The following is a 21,382-nucleotide window of genomic DNA, read 5'->3' on the forward strand; positions in this document are numbered from 1 at the left end:
ATATCGCCTAGTTTGCGAGAATTTAAGGGGGGGGGGGGGGGGCTCTGAATTTTTTTCGACCTCCAAAGGGGGGCTCCTAAAAAAATTGAACCGCTAGCGAGGGGGGCTGCTAAAATTTCAAGCTTCGAGTTTCAATATCTTCATTTCCCCCCCCCCCCCTCCCCCTTGTTATATTAAATGAACTTTTCCTAAGTAATCGATGGGTTATAAATGAGGAATCAGTTGATCAGTCATTGATTATTACCGATAATCAACGAGTAACAGATACCCGATGCAGAAACAAAATTCTCAAACTCCATGACTTTTCAGGTTTTCCATGTTTTCCATGACCCGTACGAACCCTGTAGCAGTACTTATTAAAGGTTTAGCTCTACATACATACGCTCAACTCTTGCTTGACTCGACAGTACTCAACTTAACTGAAGGTTACCAATCAATATTTTAATATGGAGCTGCAACGTATGTATTGTTACACTACGAACTTTTTGCACAAGGAGAAATTATAACACGATAAATCCTTTAATATATATACACTTATCAGTCTTACAACCACATGCAAACATGTTAACTTTGACTCAAAACCACCTCAAAAAAGAAGTAAGGAGGAACAGTCAGTTGAATAAATGAACGCCTCTCTAACTGTAGAAATTTTAAAAAAAGCTAAAGTTACGCGAAAACTCTTCTACATGACGGTGTAACAGATTTCCTAGGTCCAGGAGGCTCCTTTCGCTTGGCGGAAGCACTCCACTGAGTCAATTTTCGGCGCAAAACAAAACTGAGCTTGAAGAATTATTTATTGGCACTCTACAGTTGTGATGTCTCTGCGGCTCCTCTTCTCATCTTCGCTTCCCCTAACTTATCTTTCTAAAATCTATCAGTTTTTCGGGCGGAGCATAGATACATTTCTTGTTAGTAATCATTCATTTGGTACAATTATTCAAAGACCTTTCAAGAACTTTTTTCCTGGTAACTAGTACAGTAGATATTAAAGGATAATTAATCGTGAAAACTTACACTTCATTGTGAATTGTACAGACTTCTGAATGAAACCATTCACTGGGCTACAAATAAACGTGAAGAGAGGTGGGGCATATCTCTTGTAATTATCACTTACGAGAGACAACAATCCCCTTAAATAAACCTGGAAACTTTTTTATTAATATAATTGGTTCATCGGGAACTACCAACCTTTTGAGAAAAACGCTGAACTAGTGCGAAAATCACAAATTACTTTTGAGTCAGATATATATTATTTACATGCATATATATGGCGCCACTTTTCAAAATTATTCCTACTATCATTTATTCCATTGAAAATAAATCCACATCTTCATCTGAAACCTTTTCACATCTGTGGTAATTCCACAATCATTTAATCATAACCAAATTAATGACGTAAACCCCAAATCAAAAATATATGTCATTTATATTTAATCGCAAACCTTCGTAAGTGTCGAGTAAAAGCGGTTCTCAATACTTGACAAACAATGCACGATTTTACGTAACAGATTCCGCGGGTACGTTTGGGCTCATCCTCCGTGTAAGAACCCGTGAGACTCACCAGTGCCGTTACAAAGAACGACCAAGAAAGAAAGCAGGAAAACAATAGCTCCAAAACAAAACAAAAATTCACAGGTTCTTACACCGAGGTAAACTCCACGTTTCGCTGAATATAAGGCGGGCACTAGGAACGAGATTGTTGATGGCATTAAAATTCTCCTTTCTCGTGCTGCACATTTTGCTTGACACCTGTTGGGAGAACTTCGCTACGAATCAAGACGTCTTGTTTTTATCGGTTCATTCTAATAAAGAGAAAAGTAAGTTAGCTTTAAGTCAAAACCAAGCCTGTTTCAGTTTTAAACTGGCAGAATACTAAATCGACCTACTGATTGCTGAGATCGTTTTACCTTTGAGTCAATTATTTTGTTTAATATTTTAGCTAGGCCTGTCTACTTGATAACATGAGAATATTGCTGGGACAATTACATGTTATTCTGAGTGTTAAGTTCCAGTTCCCTTATTTTCTCTTGGTTCTAGGGTATGGTTTACAGGAAAAGTAAGACTAAACCTGCAAGGGACCGCACACAATATACTGCTATTCGTTGGATCTACTGAGAGATCTGATCAGCGGTAAAATGAAATATGACATAGTATTCAAACCATCGCCTACCACGTGATGAAGTTGAAATTACTTTTCGTTAACAACCAAGAACTGGAGTATGATCTAAGAAGAAACTTCCGAACATATGTAGCTGGTGATTAATCTCATTCAACGGATCCACAGGTTTAAAGAGTAGGTCTTCACTGGAAGATACTTTGATGAAACGTCATAACCAAAGTCATGTTTATAGAAGTGGCCTTGTCTTACAAAAAATGCCGAATCACCTGAAGCTATTCCAATCCCGTGATCAGCACTTGAACAACCACTTCCTCCTCCGCCAATCATCATCACTGATCCTTCACTGTAAAATTTACACCAGAAGCCGACTCTGTTGGCGCTTTGCATATCACTACTGCACTTAGCTTGATAAAACCCTTGTGTTGACTCGTATCGACCGCCATACTTAACCATACAACTTCCTCGACATCGGTTACTGTTGGACCAAACGTTCCCATGCCTAAAGTCACCATAACTTGTTAGTTTAGATCGGAATGTTTTTCCTGCCAAACAGTTACTTGTGGTCCACAACAAAGGAATGTGACCGGGGTCATCATTGCGCGTGATCTTAAACTCTCTGCCGCTGGCTAACCAAAACGCTGGCGAGATCATGTCAGCGTTAATGGACGGATCTGTCGTGTTTCCAACGGCACCGCGGCGATCATACCACCAAGTACCCTGGTCATCCATCCAATTCTTGGGGTCGTTATTTGAGAATCGAGCGATCAACGTCCAGCCCATATCACAGTATACCTGATTTAAGAGAATGTGCAAGCAGGTTTCAAATATAATAACGGGAGGGTTATCACAATTGTAGCTGCGAGGTCGCAGTAAGAACATATTATAGCTCTTATAGTTGTTTAAAAACACCGGCTGAAGAAAGGTCAATCGCAAACTGATCTCTCAGACTCAGAACACTGACAACAACAATAAACAGCGATAATAACAACAGAACTAACAGTACAGCATAAACAACATTTATTTTGAAACCCAAGATAATTAAACGATAAAACCAAGCAATAAAAGTTATATCTGGTTCCCTTTTGACCGTAATTGTTATTGGAGAACAAGTCTTACTCACAAAGAATGAAATATATTCTAAGCGGCGTTACAAACTAATGAAAACACAAGCCGGAGAGGATAACACGGCTGACAGATAAAGCAATTTCTAGAAACACTGCACACAGAATACTTAGTCCAGGCCAAGACAACCATTTATTCCCTCCCCGACACTAAAGTAAAACAGAACAGCAAGGTACAAGTTTTCAATTCTTCAGTGCATTTCCACGACAAGTGAAAAAATGCTCCAAATACAGCAAAAACCCGCGAGTAAGAACCTATTGTTTTTCAGGTTAGCCTAAAAAGGTTCTTACATAAAGGGTTATTAACACAAATTTAGGCTAATTTTAGGTTCTTAATAGGTTCTTAATTTCTGAAGAAAAAAAGTTTAATGTTGTCATAGAGATTTTAGTGGTATTCGGCCTTTTTCTTGTATAAAATTTGCATACCACATAATGTTTATGTCAAAATGAAGCACTAATCATATCTTATTTGTGACCCTCCACGGGAAAACAGGGACAAAGGTGATAGCACGCTCACGGCACGCTTCCACTTCAAAACAAAACAAAAATGGTTTAAGCACGCTTAAAGCGTGTTCAAGAACACACTTCATTAGGAAACTCCTATGTTTCGTATAACAATAAGGCGTGCACATCCGTAAAGGATGAAAAAAAACCTTATGGGGGGAGGTGGCATCCACCCCCCCCCCCCCTTGTACGTCCGAGGGTTAAAACATTAATAAGTTTTATTTAGACAAGAGATCACACGCTTTGAACATGAAAACTTCGATCAGTTTTATTTAGACGAGCGAACAAACGCTTTCAACATAAAAACTTCGATAAGTTTTATTCAGATTTGTAAGCGAACACACGCTTTGAACATGAAAACTTCGATCAGTTTTATTTAGACGAGCGAACAAACGCTTTCAACATAAAAACTTCGATAAGTTTTATTCAGATTTGTAAGCGAACACACGCTTTGAACATGAAAACTTCGATCAGTTTTATTTAGACGAGCGAACAAACGCTTTCAACATAAAAACTTCGATAAGTTTTATTCAGATTTGTAAGCGAACACACGCTTTGAACATGAAAACTTCGATAAGTTGTATTTAGACAAGCGAACACACGCTTTGAACATGACAAAACTTCGATAACGGGAAGTTTCATTTAGACAAGCGATCACACGCTTTGAACAGGAAAACTTCGATAAGTTTTATTTAGCAAGCGAACACGCGCTTTCAACATGAAAACTTCGATAAGTTTTATTCAGACAAGCTGCCATGCTTCTTTTGCTCACGCGTGTTCTAGCGTGTCTTTTTCTCAAGTGTGTTCTAGCGTGTCTATTTCTCAAGCGTGTTCTAGTGTGTCTTAGTGTGCTTTCTCGCACGCTAAGCGTGTCATAATAAGCACGCTAATCTTAACAAAAGGTTTAGCGCGTTAGAATCACTGAAACAAAAGCTAGTGTGTCCGTCTTTGTTGTACGAATTAAATATGCGCATAAAGCGTGTCTTAGGACACACTAAGCGTGCTATGTTAGCGTGTTGTGAGCGTGCTATCACCTTTGTCCCTGTTTTCCCGTGGAGGGTCACATTTTCCCAGAAGTAAACATTTTCAATCAATTTTAGAAATTAAGAACCTGTTTTCAAATTTTAGGCTAAATAGGTTCTTATAAAAATGGTATCTAATTTGCAAATTTTTGCCTAACATGTTCTTTAATGTTAGGTTCTTACTCGCGGGTGTTTACTGTATCATATTTTTCTTGATGAAAAGCGTGAAACGCCTAAAAAAGTATGACTTCTTCAAGCGACGGTTCTTATTCGGCTCGTCAACGGTGAATTTAACAAATTTTTTTTCTTGAATTTATCTGTTGTATTCCCCCGAAAACTTTTCTTACATATTAATATTGAATTTCACTAGCATAGCAAACCCACGTGCTGTCTTTAGCTTGCATAGATCATTAAACGAGAAAAGTAGTTTGCTTAGGTGAAATTACCTTAAAGAATTGATTTTTAATTGCAAGAAAGTGCTCCCCATCCTTCATGCTGCCATTTCTTTTGCTCCACGCGTCTTCACATGATTTTCCCACTGAAAAGTTGAAAAGACAAAAAAATTAAATGTGATACGAAGGGTTATGCTGGCAGGTTTAATTTTGTACGCCACTGTGGCGGAAAAGTGTCCGAATTGTTGGCATATTATTTCGCGTTTTTGTTTGTTATAAAGTAACAAAGTAAGTGAATGGGTGGGTGGGTAGGTAAAGGGAGGGAGGCTAGGGAGGGACGGAGGGAGGGGTGGATGGATTGAAGTCATTGCTTTCTCCGAGCAAAATAACGTTCAATTTCTTCGTGCGATTAGAACTGTTTGTGAGATTCTAAAAAAGCTGAAGCCGTAGTAGTCTAATAAAGAGAGAAAGAAGTCCTAATTAATACAAAAATATATATGCAACCTGTCACGATTACTGTAGTAGTCGACTCTGAGAATCCAAAGTTGTTTGCAGCACGACAAGTGTATTTCCCTGCACTTTCTTCCTTCACATGGCTTATTGTAAGACATCCGTTTTGCTGAAAAGCTGACAACAAATTCAGGGGCTGTTCTGCACGTGTCCACGATACTGAACCATCAGCCTCACAACACAGCGTCAAAGTTGAACCAAGATCCGCGAAAACCTGTGCAGGAGGTTTCTTTGTAAACATCGGCGGTTCTACAAAAATCAATGTATCCTAATTATTGCCATTGTGACATAAATAGTATCGTGAAGTTATCTATAAGAAACTGTCATGTTGGCTGCCAACTTTTTTACACTATCATCGAAAGAGCCATTCCATACAATTGTGCTTTTAATTTTGATCTCGTTTATAAGAGGATCCACGATTGATAATCGTCTGGCTTCTATCATGCTTTCTCGCGATTTAATAATGGTTACAATTACATATTAAACAAAACAACCAGCCAGCCAGCCAGTCACCAGTCAATCAAGTTACACTGGTACAACAACAACAAAAAGAACCTCAACAACAGCAACAACGTCAACTTCATCAAATCAATGATAAAAGTAAAAATCATATCAACCCTCAAATAACTAGTTAAGAGTTGATTGCGGCGTGTTGCTAGACAAAGACAAAATTTGAAAAAGCTTAACTAGAAAACAATCATGATATGATAATAAGAGAGCTAAAAGAATAGAGTGGAATTGATAAAGTGGTGTGGACAAATCAAATAGCAAGTGGTAAAGGAAATATCATTCCATGACATCCATCACTTGTGGTAAAGGACATATAAGCGGTATTATTCCCTACCTTTGATTGATAAAGTGCTGATAGCTCTGAAAATTCCATAACCAGTGAACGCCGAACACAAGTACGATCCAGCATGTGACTTTTTGACGTTTCTAATATGAAGGACATCGCCATTTTTCACGTCGTCAATCAGAGCACCTCCAAGCTTTCGCCATGTTGTTTTCGTTGTCGTGTGACCATCGACCCAGCAGTAAAATATTGCCGATTTGTTGATAAAGACATCCTGAGACAATGGAAATATGTGTATCTTTGGTGAAACAACAAGGTGTCCTTTTGGACCTTGGAGGCCCATAGCGCCCCTGTTACCTTTGTTTCCTTTGAAACCAGTGGAGCCTTTGATTCCTGGACGGCCCACCGGTCCAACATCTCCTTTTGCCCCAAGAGAGCCAGTAGATCCTTTCTCGCCTTTTTGGCCCTTTATTCCTTGTGTTCCTTCGGGTCCTTGCTTTCCCCTTCGGGTCCTAGTGCTCCTGTAGGACCCCGTGGGTCCTTGGGGTCCAGTTTTTCCAGGGGCCTTTTCGCTGCCGGGACCCGGAGCGGAGGGGGCCTGGGGACCAGGAGAGCGGGGCTGATCTCTGCGACTGACGGATGCGTAGATACTGTGGAGGATTTGGGCCTGTAGGACATTTCGTGTGTGTGTGGGGTGGTGCAGAAGCTGCCTCTAAGTTATTTGTGGCATCTGTGTGGTGCAAAAACGTTTATTTATCAGAACGAGTAGCGTATAATCCTCTCCTCTCAGTATTGTACTGCACCATTAACCCGAAAGACGTCAAACGCGCGAAACATGTCGTGAAATTTCATTCACGTCTTGTCATCAAGTATATATTGTATCAATTTGGGTTGGAATGTTTGTCATTCTAGAAAGATCGATCATAGGGGGGGTTTGACCTCTTTCAAAAATGTTTTAATGTTGTTGTTGTTTTTTTTTTATCAGCCAATGTGTAATATAAACCAAACAATATTTCCTCAATACTTTTTGGTTCGACAACAGTGGTTTCAGTCAATACTATCTATATAGGACAATTTTACTTCTAAGATCTTCAACATGTAAATTACTGAAGGTGGCTAGAAAAGAATAAGTGATTTAGCTTACAACTTGAGCGACATTTTTTTTTTTTCATTATGACGCAGTAATATTATGAAGCGACTTGTAGCACAGAGTTACACATTCACCAAACTCACCATTCTTTTCTGTACCCTTTCTTGTTGTAGGTATTGCATATGACTGTAATGTCGCTTGCACCATTCTCTGGACTTTTCCTTGCATATCATCCTCAATCCCCTGAATGCGGTTTTCAAGCTTCCTGTGTACAACATCAATTCTCACAAACAAAGAGGCAGCGAGAAGCAACGAAATCACAGAAACTGCGAGCGAACATTTGTTGATTTTGTCCCATTTTGTGTTTGGGTGTTTTTTTGCATCCATGTCAGTACTTTAGGGCACTCGGTATCGACAGCTTTATCTTGTGTTAGTCTGTACTGATCACAAGAACGGTATAATGTAAAGACGTCTTACCCGCTAGAACTTTCTATTCAATGGTATCATTTCACTTCAGACAGAAAATATCACTTTTCTGACCTTTCTAACCTGGAGCTAATTTACCCTTTCTGCGAAACAGGAAGAAGTTAAGTGGGGAAGGGTAGGGGTGATTAGGGGATACTCGTCGTTAACATTAACATTAATTGTTTTTATCCAACGTAAGGTGCTACTGCAATGTTTACTGTCTTTATTATTGTTAGATGTTCACCAATAATTATCACAAATTCATTAGTTTCACACATATTCAATTGTAAATGTTTCTCTTAGTGTTCTTCTGAGTAGTCTTAGTGATGCTGAAGGACTGAAGATTTACGATGTGAACAAATATGCCATGATTGTCCATTTGATTGTGAAACAGTCAATAGCAAAAATGGCCATCGTTTCGCATAATACGCACAACTGCATGATTGCACATTTTACATTGAATTGACACCGAGATACATTCGTAGCTTGAGACTCTCTCTAAGGAACTTGTCCTCTATATTTAAGGATTTTAAGCCATGTATGTGTGGCCCACGGCCACTCATTTTTGCTTGCCGTAGTTCCCAGAAATACATTATTTTAATGTGCTTTATCTGGTAGTGTTGCCACGTAATTTGGCGGTGAATTACTAAATAGCATACTCAACGATTCGGTTTTCCATTACTTTAAAATATTTTAATTAGAGCTTTTAAAACATTATTCAAACAAGTACATTTCGTAACACCTATCACCATTTAACGACTATAAAGTTGGTTGTTACCTATGAAGTTACACCGCTTCTTATTAAAGCGTGAACACTTAAAATATGTCTGGAATGTTCTTTGTCTTTTAACCAATCACATGCGAGAACTTCAGACCGCAGAAACCACATGGGTTTCCATCGGTCACGGAACAATATTTGGTTCTCGTTTCGCTCCAATTTACAAGTAAACACACTAATTGTAATTCCTTCCTTTTTGAGAACATTCACTGCTCCACTGAAGAATAGGTTTGAGTGATTTTTTTTATAGAAAAAATTGAAAAACCGATGCGCCCGACGCTACGATTTGCCCCAGTTGCCGCCAATTTTCAAAAATTGTAACGAATTCGTATCTGCAGTTACCCTTCGCCTGATGGCATGTTACAATTTGTACTGAGGTAAGCTTGCATTTTCCGGTTTTTATATATCCCCAACTATTGTAGCAGACCTAAACACTGATAGAAGGAAGGTTTGTTTCTTCGATAACAGCGAAACGATAGCGGGAAGGAAAAGCGAAAATCAAACGATTGAGCGATTGAGGTGTTTACTTTGCACCAATCACCACCAACATTTTGAATAGTTTTCGTCTGGAGCCTTTGCAGTCTTACGTTCACGGAACCTCTAATTGCCTAAGGGTTGAAATCGTTTGCCGAAATAAATCGAATCCCTTGTTCTACCGAAAAGATTTACAATCAGTAACGAAAACTCCACAATTTTGTATTTTATATTCGGTTTATCGTGTTTACATCTTATGTCTAGACATGTCTACAACATACTGCATGCACTGAACCATGTCGTATATCGTCGCTAGAGAAACCGTCCTTTTTTTCTTTCAAAAATCCCTGAAACCATGTTCTGGATGTGGCCCTCGATACGAAAGAATAGCAGTTCTTTAAATTCTTAAAAAAGACAGAGCGTGTATCCTGAAACAAAATAAGAACTAAAGTTGCTCCGTGACCGATGGAAACCCATTTACTGTTTGTGGTTTCTGCGGTCTGAAGTTCTCGCATGTGATTGGCTAAACACAAACATTCCAGACATATTTTTTAGTGTTCACGCTTTTATAAGAAGGAGTGTAAAACGTTTCCAAAACGTCTGTAAAAATACGCTACATATTTTCATGTCTACGCACTATTGTGAATTACATAGTTTGTACATCCACATGTTTTTCCATGTTTCTGTTTCAGGAATATAGTAATATTTTAAAAATGTAGTTATTTTACTGTTATTTCATTAACAAAATAATGTGGAATTACTTTTAGCTTGCGAAAAATGTTGTCTTAGACACTACATTCTCCGCGTTTTCCTGGTCAGGATTTAACGGTTTCTACCAGCAGTGACGAGAAATATACAGTATTTATGGATCCAAACATTTATAAACTTGACGTAAAAAAACACTCTCTAATTCTTAGACTTCTAATACATTTCCTTTAACAATTTCCAAAGTTTTTTAAGTTTTTTTTGCACTGCAATGCACACTTCACTGTACCAACAATTTTCTATGAAAATCATTGCATTAGAAACATGCAGTTCTATTATCGGGTGCATTCTTTGCCAAATACAAGAAACTGATAAACGGAGTTGAGACATTTAACTGCCTCTTTGCTCCCTTTAGTCTAACTTTAAAATAATATTTAATAGCAGACTTCTATAACTATAATTACCGATAATTTCTCTCTCCTTTGTATTCTCAGTAAGATTCACTGTATACTTGTCGTAGTACAAGCATGTTTAGAAATTTGTCAGCATGCTTATAAGGTCTCTATCACATAACGCTCTATTCTGTTAGCAAAACCAACTTTCCTTTTGCTCCTTTGCCTTCTATAATATCCCTGTGAGCATCTGAAGCTTGGCTCAACTGGTATTCATGTCCAACTATTGGACTCAAAAAACCTGCCTCCAGCCCAGCTGCTATTGCAGATACCATTTCTTGTCGCTCACCCTAAAAAATTGTGACAGTATAAAAACAGAAATAAAAAAAAAATCATACATTTATTTTTAATTTCATTAATTTTCTTGTTGTTGCCTAGATCACACAACAATTCCAAATAGCTTGTTACCAGGATAACCTATACATAATAGCTATACCTAAAAAAAGAGCTTGTTACCAGGATAAGCTATACATAAAATTAAGTAGCTGGGAAACCTATATCTGTTAATTTAATATATAATAAAAATTATTATATGTATAAAAAACACATTAAATTACATGCCGGTAAAGTGAGATCCAATCCCTGAGATGATGAATATCAGTATATGGCTAGATTTCCAGAAGGCGGCAGAAATCAGGCCTAATCCCATATAGGATCTTACGTTATAATCTACAATGTGCGTATGTTACGTACATACTGTACAAGATAGACGTTAAGGATAAAATATACATGTAAGAATCCGATATTACAATGTACATAACCCTGCGTAGTTATAAACAATATATATATAACGTCATCCTTTCATTCCACTCGTAAAATTTACATGTATCAAGCGTCATTTCATACCTCACTAGCTTGACCTAACATAACACCAACAATGCTAGACTCCTTAGCCATGGTTTCTCTTGGGTTAATTTCTATTGTTCCTCTGTTGCCAACAACCTAAACAATCGCAATGGTTGATACAGTTATACATAACAAAATGGGCCTAAAGGTTAGCTGGGGTAAAGAGCTCAGGGCACTGTACCAATGGGAAACAACATAGACAAGCATTTACTTGCCAGTTTGCTCTTGCATGTAAAGTAAGTAAAGAAAAAAATACAAAAAACATTTAGTCATCCTGAAGGGCCAATCAATGATCCATAGATCGACTGGTATAAACTGGCGATCAGCAAAGACATATATATGTATGTAACTATTAAAAAAATTACATTTAAAAAATACAAATATCCTGAGAATTATATATATAGGTTATTCACCAGCCGGGAGGTCCGTATTGGGAAAAACTGTGCCCGAGGTCTTGGATACCGCCTGAGGCCGCAGGCCGAGGGCGGTTCCAAGACCGAGGGCACAGTTTTTCCCAATACAAACCGACCTAGGCTGGTGAATAACGTTTTTATTTTTTTCCTACTTTATTTGTTTTTAAAAGAAACCTAGAAAGATTGTGTCACAAAATCTTTGTTTGTATACGCGCGCCATTAAATTTCAATGTTGAGTCGATCGACGGGTTAGCAAGAGTGTAAAATGCTGTTTGTTATTTAGTTCGAAATAAATTAAATGAACCGTATTTACAGAAAGGTTCAGCATATTAAATTAACACTGAAGAGATTCAATCAAAGAAATTGAAGTAGTATCATTGACCAAACTAAACGCCGATTCCGGCTTCCCGATGAATGTTTTGATACTGAGAACTCTGTTCGCAGGATGCTAAGTTTGAGAATTTCCCGAAAAATAAAACTATCTGACGGAAAGACAGTTTCGGTATAGCTATACACACTTGTATTTAACAAATTAATAAGCTCTGCGTTGATTCCCAGCATAATTATTTTGTGTTAACTGAATGAAATGCGAAGTTTGGACGTACGGCACAATATTGTGAGAATTATTTTGGCTGTTTTTAATTAACGAATCTCATTTTCTTGAATGATGGCAACTAGTGTTTTGTTTTGGCAAAGAAGTGGCCGATAAAAAGACAGTTTTTACTCAAAATTGAAGTTTAAAACCGGCGCAGCTTATCGTATTAAAATGGCGTGCAAATGATTGCAAAATACACAAACAACCACAAACTCAACAAACTATCAACTAGAACTTAATTTGTCGATAAACAAAATCAACACTCGCCTTTAGAAGAACTTTGAGGCCTTTAATTCCACTTCTATTCTGTCTTTTCGCATTTACAACAGTTGGTGAGCGGCTATTTCGATTTTGCTAAGCAAATCTTTCATGTGTTCGTTCGTACAACGCTGCAAAATGATTTCGCGCGGAAAGTACACTCGACGATTCATCTCGCAACGGATACCGCCCGCTGTCGAGGGCCGGATTGGAGAATACCGCCCGCTCCCGGAACCAATCAGATTGCAGGATTTGTAGAATACCGCCCGCTCACGAACAAAGAAAAAAAAATAATTTTTACTGACTAGTTCCATGAAATGTTTAAAAATATGGGTCTTAAACTAGGATAGAGTGTTCAATTCTCTTATCACTCTGGGTAAATTGTTCCACTCACATGCAGCATCACACTGAAATGAAGACTGACCCATATCTGTTCTTGAGGGTATGACGTTTAACATCTACTGTAAAGATCAGACCTCTTGACAAAATATCCCTCTAGTTGATGCGGGCAGTTAACATTCAATGATTGTGTATGATCTTAAACACTAATACAGTAGTAGCTTAACAACTGCCATCTACTACATGTGTCTAAGGATAGCACAAAAAGACTGTTTAGCTCATCCATTCATTTGTTTATTTTTAATTTTTCTTTTTTACGAACGAGTATGTTCGTTGAAGTTGATTGTAACCAAAGAGTCAGATAACTGATTTTTCACATTATATTAAAAACGCAGCCATACCCCTATACGTCCCTTGTTTGCTACAAGCTTGAGATCTTTTGATAAACTAGCATTTGCTAACATCTCTACAATGACATCTGCACCACGACCACCAGTTGCATCCTGAAGAAAAGATTTTTTTAGAAAAATATCAATGTCATAGATGTAATTTTAATAAGTAATTTAAATTTGTTAAACTGAACATTAAGGGTATGTCTAGTATATATTATTAATTAACATAAAGTTGTATACTACAGGTGTATATTATAACTTACAAGAACGGCTACCGGTATTTAAAGTTATGAACTATATAACCAGTAATTATAATTAATAAAACATTTGTTATGAACATTTAATAAATGATTTAGTATAGCTGCAATAAGCAATAAGTGTATTTCCTAAAAGGGTCACTATTTATATATATATATATATATATTTAAGTTATTAATGCATATTATTGAGGATGTAGGGATGGTGAAGTAGTAAGAGTGCTCGCCCCCCACTAATGTGGCCCACACTTTAATTTCAGACCCAGCATCATATGGGTCCAGATTGTTATTGGTTCTTATCCTTGCGCCAAGGGTTTTTCTCTGGGGTTTCTAGTTTTCATCCCTCCACAAAACCCAACATTTCTAATTAAATTCCAATTTGATTGGGAAATCAAGGGCCATGGGTTTGTCCGTCTTAAGACTGCGATGTCATACCCTTGTTGAACAAACAAGTTTATTTTATTTTGCTTTTTATTTATCTGAGCACCAAGAATAGGAGTGCATGAAGCTTTTCAATGAGCCATGAGCTGGATGACTAGATGTTTTTGATAAATGTACATCAAAATACAACTTGTTTAGTACCAGAATATTTTGAACATATCCATCTTGTCTATGATTGAACACTTGAGAAGCCCCGGCCTGTTTCACCGCCTTTTCACCTTCAGTAGTTCCTGCTGTTCCTAGAACATTCATTCCATAAGCCTTGGCCAATTGCACGGCTGCTAAGCCAACCTAAACAGAAACATCAATCTAAGCAAATGCAATGCCGTAGCATGGGGAGGGGTCCAGGGGGCGTCCCCCCCCCCAAAAAAAAAAAAAAAAAATTGGCTAACACAAAATGAAAATATTCAAAAGTAGAATAGTAATAATGTTAGGATACTGTTGGATTCTTCATTCAAGTAACATATAGATCTGATCAATAATTCTAGTCACTTCAAAATTGTTGGAAAATGCTCTTAGAAGGCTGGAAATGCTATTTTAGAGACCCCAGATTTGAAAATTTCAGACCCCCTAGAAGCTCGCCTCAACTGCTTGTGTTGTGCCTCCCTCCCCCACCCCCAATACATTTAACCCTACTTTGGCACTGAATGACAGGAGTTCATCATACCTGTATTTTAAAAAAGAGTAACTGTCTAAACAACCCTACAAGTCATCAAGACCATTTAAGTCGCCATGGGGACCAAAATTTTGGAGTTGGCGACTAAATTGGAACCGAAGTCACCAGCCTGGCGACTTTATTTACTAGGGACAATAATTTGTCACTGGCGACCAAATTTGAGCAGTCCGTGACCAAATGGCCACTAAGGAAAAAAATAAACTTGGAGGGTTGCTAAAATTAATATTTTTTGTTTGTTTTCATGATACAGTTGTAAACTTTTTAAGCTTGACATGAATAAAATTGTTTCATTTGCACCCTTCAAAAGTCACTATCAAATGAATCAGGTTTGGTTTATATCTGCATGTTCATGTTTGCCTAAAAGGTAGGCATGTGTAAGGAAGTTCATTCTTACAAATTATTTTTGCAATACTTAAGCATGAAATTTTGCATTGTTGTACAGTTCAATTAACTGTAAAATGCGAGTATATTAAGTACAACATGTAGAGAGCACACCCCCCTCCACCCAAGATAAAAATAATTCCTCGCGAGGCGAGGCCGAAGGCCGAGCGTAGCGGGGTGTATAATTTTGTCCCTCAAAGGGCTCAGGCGGGATGAAATCTCGTGTGGAGTTTACGGTCATATTTGCGAGCTTGGTGTGTGGCGGAAATGACGTCACACGGTCGTGCGCTGGTGGCCTAATGGTGTGAGCGTCGAACTTCAAATCAGATCTTCGGGACTGAGGGCAGGGGTCCGAATCCGGCTAAGGTTGTTGTTTTTTTTTTCTTGTTTTTTTTTACTTTTTTTGTGGGTTCGAATCCTGAGCCTTTCATTTTTATCGTTTTTCTTTTCGGATTAAAATAACACTGATTTCCACATAATACTCCCTCAACGCCTAGCTATTCAGGCTATAAACCTTTCTTGGCCATCAGGGGCGTGCGGGCGGAGGGTTCGAATCCTCTTGCCGTTCGTTCTTCTTTCTTTTTTAATGCCCAGAAATAAATGTCCAAAATGCGAATATCTAATAATTTGCCGATGATTTTGAAAATAGCCTGCGCTTCCCAACGCTTTATACCTCTTTACGAACCAGAAAGAGCCGCCATTTTCAAAGCGGAGTAGACCCTGGGAACGAGGGTGTCGCGGCCATGTCCATTACAAGGCAACAATAACAAATCACCGCTTAAAACCGGTTATCACTCCTTATTTATAAGACCACCCCTCCCTCCCCAACCCAGAGCTTCGCAAGGCCCTGCGAGTCACGTATTACTAGTTATGTATTGACTGTAATATTAATGACAGCTAATATTGAAAACGCAATTTCAGTTTATAATACATACACCCCCACTGGCTCCATGGACTAGCACTGTCTCTCCTGCCTTGGCATGTAGCCTGTAATAATTTATTGTAACATAATCCATGTCAGCGATAGTTGTTATGACACTGGCCAATACATTGAGAACAAACATTTTACTTCTTGTTTTGAGAAATCAATGTTCACTGAAGGACAAGCAGTACAATTAACTGTTTTGCCATAAGTGGTTTGTTGTAATCAAAAATTATATATGCACAAATCTGCTGTGTGTCAGGACTGGAAATCTGATCACATAAAATGTATGTTCAGTCAAATGTTCAAGTTGTTGTTACATGTACCGAGAGTTTACATGTATGCAACTTTGTTACTTCAGGGAGTAGCAAATAAAGTTTTGAGGCAACATGTGATATGTCCTCATTTAATAATTGAAAAAGGTGTCTCAGCTGCAGACATGTATACAATATATAACAGAAATCTCAGGAACAACCTCCCATTATAAAAAAAAAATAAAACATAAAAAAAAAAACAACCTCCCATTATCTCATACATGCACTACATTGCAACATGTAAGTTTAACACTTGACATACCCTTTTAAAGACAGAATGCCAATTTTTGATACCCTGTCAAACACATTAAACAAGTACCTCACTGGCTTTGCTGTAATCGAAATTTAGGCTGAGTATCAATGCCAAAATAAACGAATGACAGCGATACAGAAGAATTTGTGAAAACTCTAGTCGTGGCTAAGTTTGCATAAATTTACACCTCTTTAGGCATATACATGTAAGCCTATCCTGTTTGGCATTTAGTGGTCCAAGTAAAGATATCCTGTTTAAGACAAAAAAGGGGTGAAATATATACCCCCGGAGTCCCCCCCCCACCCCCTCAGAGCCACGCAGTGTTAGTTAACTTTTATATTTTGTCATTTATATCATTAACATCGCCTCACCTTTGGAATAATGCTCTGTAAGCAGTAAAATAAGGCACATAAATAGCTGCTCCTTGACTAAAGGAAACATTGTCTGGCATAATATGAATGCTGCTAGTATTACACAAAGCAAACTCTGCGTAGGTCCCTGTTAAGCTGCCACATACATATACACGGTCTCCTTCCTGGTGAAAAACAAATCAGTCCACATATTTATTTGACTTATAACTGGCTTACCATGATTTTATAATTCAAATAAGGAGAGCAATTTCTTTTGAAATACATTTTTTAAATTTTATACTCGGAGCTTGGATAAAGCAATTAATCAGTAGATGTTACAAAAACAGCGTGTGAGACATGTTTGAGTCAATCTAACAAACATGTGATGGACTACCGCCTACAAAGAACTTCGCCTCGCTGCCTTGCACATTTGTAAGACTCTATATATAAACAGGATATATGCGGCTAATCATTATGAATTTCTCTTATTTTATCTCGAAGACTTCAACTCACTTTAACTTGTTTCACATTCTCTCCCACACTGTGAACCACCCCAGCACCATCAGAGCCTGGTGTGTAGGGAAGTGTTGGCTTCCTGGCATAAGTTCCACTTCTGATATAAGTATCGACAGGATTCACACCGGCTGCTTTAATTTTAACCAGTACCTGACAAGCACACATACATGGGAAATTTATAAGTTGCTGTTACCATAATCTATACATTTCGATTAACGCCTGGAGTGATGAGGACAGAGATGCTGCCAGTACAACACAAAGGTTCATATTTTTCTGATTTTATTTGGCTCTGTATTTCATGGCTGATGGTTTCCAACATAGAGGGATAAGATCAGATATCCAAGAGCGCCCTCCCCACCCCCCTCCCACCCCCACCCCTCAGGCAAACCCCCAGGCATTCAACCTTTTTTGAAAATTTTGATCAAGTTCTCCACTATTTCGGCAGACCTATTTTAGACAGTCAAATATCCTACTGTTTAAGGCTTCACAGAGCATCAAATTCCCCAACCTCTAACATTAGTTTTAAAAAAAATACAACCTAACAACAAAACAGAGAAAACACTCTTGTACACTTTCTGTCCATGGAAGGTCATGTGAGTCATGCACAGGTGTTTCAGGTTAAAAGTTGCCATTTCCAAGATTTAAGTAAAATAATACTACACTCATGTTAAAGAAACTGGAATCTGCTTCCATGTACTTCCTCTGCAAACATCCAGGACCCCATGGAGCCCCTCCATACCCAACTAGAGCCCCCTCCCCTCCTCCCTGATCCCACATGACAAACAATTATTCAGTCACGCTATGCATTGTCAACGAACCGCTCTTAGTTTGAATTATTTTCGAATTATTTAAGAAAGACTAGTATAAGTATATGAGGTAAGAGAAAAAAGCCCTCACCTGTCCACTGGCAACACTAGGAACTGGCACATCTGAAACAAGTTTCAGCACTTCGGGTCCACCGAAAGATAAAACGCGAATCGCCTTCATTGAGTTCAAAAAGCTCCTCTGCAAAATCCCTCGGTTTCCTCTACAAGAAAGCAGATTCCGCCGCTATAATTAGTCATTGATATCTAAACTGTATGCTCTAAATGCCAAAAAAACAATTTGTAATTCTGTTTTATCCGCATGGAGAACTCACCGTAGACTTGTGTGACTTTCAGTGAGGTGCAAGCGTGACAAGAGGCGATTACCCAGAAGTCCCTATCGTTTAAACTTGGTCCCAGTCTCCGTTCGACAGGTTCAGACTTTCCAACAAATTTCAGTGACTTTGATTTTCCGCTGTAAATTTTGACTTTGCTGCGATTTGACAACTCATTTCTTAAAAAAAGGACCTTGTTTAACAAAATATATTCATAATTATCGCCATTATCAAGTGTAAAGCCCTGGCCAAACGGTATGGGTAACGCAAGTGGACGCAAGTTGAACTTGCGTACAGACTTGCGTTGGCTGGCCAAACGGACTGGCAAGTTTACTTGCAAGTGCACGCAAATAGTCAAAAAAGCCATTTCAATGCATCTGCATGCGCTGCAATTCAGTACTTGAAGTAAACAGCAAGACTTGCGTTGACTTGCGTTGGGTGGCCAAACGGTGAAAAACTTGCGTTGACTTGCGTGCAAATTTGATCCCGACCAAAGCGAACGCAAGTGCACGCAAGTCCTGGCCAAACGGAGACGCAAGTGGATGCAAGTTAAAAACTTTCGTTGACTTGCGTCTCCGTTTGGCCAGGTCTTAAGAGTTTTCAACCGAGAAGAAAAAACTTATCACAGTCAAATTACTTATCCAAGAAAGTTTTCTCTTGCTTTAGCACGAGAACTTGCCGTGATTTCTCCAGTTTACAAAATTTGAGCCGTTCAAAGAAAACACACAAAACGTTATCAAAGAATGGAACACATTACCCAGTGAACAAGAGATTGTTGTTGTGTGCGCCTTGCAAAGCTGGGGTCTGAGTAGTCCGGCCAGTCCCTGAAATATCTCTATTTCGCGCGCCCTACATAGGGGCTGAACCCAGACTTTGGATTGAGACCAGAATTGAGGAAAGCTACCAGCATAGGGATTGGAAGCAGTTCTAGGAAAATGGAAAAGCAATCAAACAAACTAAAGGGTCAAGGGAATTTCTTAATTGGAAAATGCGCGCTGCCTTATTTCCCAAAGAAGGACTTGTACTCAAAACACGGGACAATAAACTAAGTGTTTTAATAGCGAGTTCAAGGCCAGGCCGTCGACGGAGCAGAAATATTTTTTTTCTTTATCTTTTTCACCGCCACTAAGACCACAATCGGCTTGCGCGTTGCGCGGTTCGGCGCTCGCCGCCCTATTGTAGCCATCGCTCGCTTCAGTCTGCTGCCGCCTGCGCCACAGTGCACAAGCTACAATTGCCGTAGCTTTTTAACGTCAAAACTTTAAACTGGCTGATTCAAACTCTATTCCGGAATCGCTTGCATATAAGCGCATCACTTCTGTGTGCTGATTTAAGCAAGTGCCCTGCAGGATCAGTTTTTAAAACTCATTTTTCCATGTCAGGCGGCGTGCAGCTACTTAGCATTACTTATGCTAACAGTTCTCCAATTAATTCCTTATTCAATAAGCAATCAAGTTTATCATCTAAAACAAAAGATATTGCTTTCATATACATGTCGACCGCAATCAAAGAAGTTTACAAACTAAACGTTAACTTCCACTGCTACTGGAACCAGCACTTACAAGGCGTCCCTAATAATTATTTGGCTTTATGGTAAGTTCTTACAGTTCTCTTTTTATTGATAAAAATCGTGAAAGCAGTCGATTTAAAGCTGTGTTCGTTACGGTGGTGTTTAGCAAACAGTAATAACTTCAACAACAGTTTGTTTGACAAAGGCTTTGACTGTCAACGACAAAAGCACACAGCATTTAGTCAAATGCTCCCTTGGATAAGACAAGGACACATGCTGTCTATAAGACAACCAATTTCTCGAGCTTTATTTAATGCTTCGCGCATTGTGACAGATAAATCTCTTGTTTACTCAACAGAGAAAAGTTGGTGAACCACAACCGCATCACGTTCGCGTAATATTCGGTTGATAATTTCTTGGTAGACAAGGTGACCAGCAAAGATGAGCTTCTTCTCGCAGTCTCGAAAGCTCCCTTCGGCTCCTACGTCTAAAGAGTCAAGTCCAAAGCCCAGCCCAAGAGGCAGCCCTGCGATCAGCTCACGAAACAGCCCAAGGGACGGAATCTCTCAAATACCAGTTAAAAAGACCCCAGGATCCCCGGCGACCAAACAAAAACCCGCTCCGTTGCTTAGGAGCAGATCCCGCGAGTTCATGGACGCTGTGAAGAAATTTGAAGGTGGAAAGCTTCCTGATAAACTTTTAAAAACTGTCGACGAGGAAAGGAAAGCTATGGAGGATCATTTATCACAGAGTGAAAAAGATTTAAAGGAGATTAGAGAGTTCGTACTACGGACACAGGATGACTTTCAAAGAATACGCGGTCAAACAAAGAAGCTTAGAAATAATCTTAGCGAGCTTCATGATTTGAATAGAACTGCGCTAACTCGAAGCTGATCAAAGATCCCTCTATTTTTAAGGAACATGTAACTATGGGCTAGAAACTGTGGACCCAAGGTAACTGAATGACTTGATCATCAATTGATGGGTTTTGCGAACAGCATAAGAAGTGTTTTCACGCATACTCACTGTAACATTTCGTTAAACAACCGGCTTCTAAAAAGAAGTAGCAACTAATTCTGCAAACTACAGTGGTGGGGAAGGCTGTTTTTGTTGTACACGATTTCCTCCCTAGATGATAAACTCCTTAATTAAATAATTTACGTCACATCTTTATAACAGGGACCGCGGAGAGGGAGAGGCTAGGGGGGCTTTAGCCCCCCCCCCCCCCCAATTTTTTTAGCCTGACAAGAAAAAAATTTATAATGAATTGAAAAACAAACGAAAAATAAACTGAAAAAATCGTTTCTGGACGCCATATTATTGATTTAGATTGTAAATGGCGAAAGTAACAGCAAA

General features: G+C 38.7%; 2 protein-coding genes across 2 annotated transcripts; both read right to left on the reverse strand.

Moving 5' to 3' along the window:
• Window positions 1–586: 586 nt before the first annotated feature.
• On the reverse strand, window positions 587–8,087 carry LOC144645992 (uncharacterized). Its single transcript, XM_078505511.1, has 6 exons — window positions 7,695–8,087; window positions 7,113–7,191; window positions 6,513–7,033; window positions 5,663–5,917; window positions 5,213–5,304; window positions 587–2,911 (listed from the first exon to the last, which is right to left on the reverse strand). The coding sequence occupies exons 1-6, from the start codon at window positions 7,936–7,938 to the stop codon at window positions 2,270–2,272; spliced, it is 1,833 nt and encodes a 610-aa protein (XP_078361637.1). The 5' UTR covers window positions 7,939–8,087; the 3' UTR covers window positions 587–2,269.
• Window positions 8,088–8,225: 138 nt separating this feature from the next.
• LOC144643273 (quinone oxidoreductase-like) lies at window positions 8,226–18,709 on the reverse strand. The gene is made up of 9 exons (XM_078502478.1): window positions 18,517–18,709; window positions 18,276–18,405; window positions 17,376–17,528; window positions 16,884–17,047; window positions 15,959–16,010; window positions 14,108–14,257; window positions 13,278–13,379; window positions 11,272–11,367; window positions 8,226–10,715 (listed from the first exon to the last, which is right to left on the reverse strand). The coding sequence occupies exons 2-9, from the start codon at window positions 18,363–18,365 to the stop codon at window positions 10,551–10,553; spliced, it is 972 nt and encodes a 323-aa protein (XP_078358604.1). The 5' UTR covers window positions 18,366–18,405; window positions 18,517–18,709; the 3' UTR covers window positions 8,226–10,550.
• Between the last annotated feature and the right edge of the window lie 2,673 nt (window positions 18,710–21,382).

Source organism: Oculina patagonica, chromosome 1 (genome assembly GCF_052425735.1).
Source record: "Oculina patagonica isolate OP01 chromosome 1, crgOcupat, whole genome shotgun sequence".
NCBI classification, from domain to species: Eukaryota; Metazoa; Cnidaria; class Anthozoa; order Scleractinia; family Oculinidae; genus Oculina; species Oculina patagonica.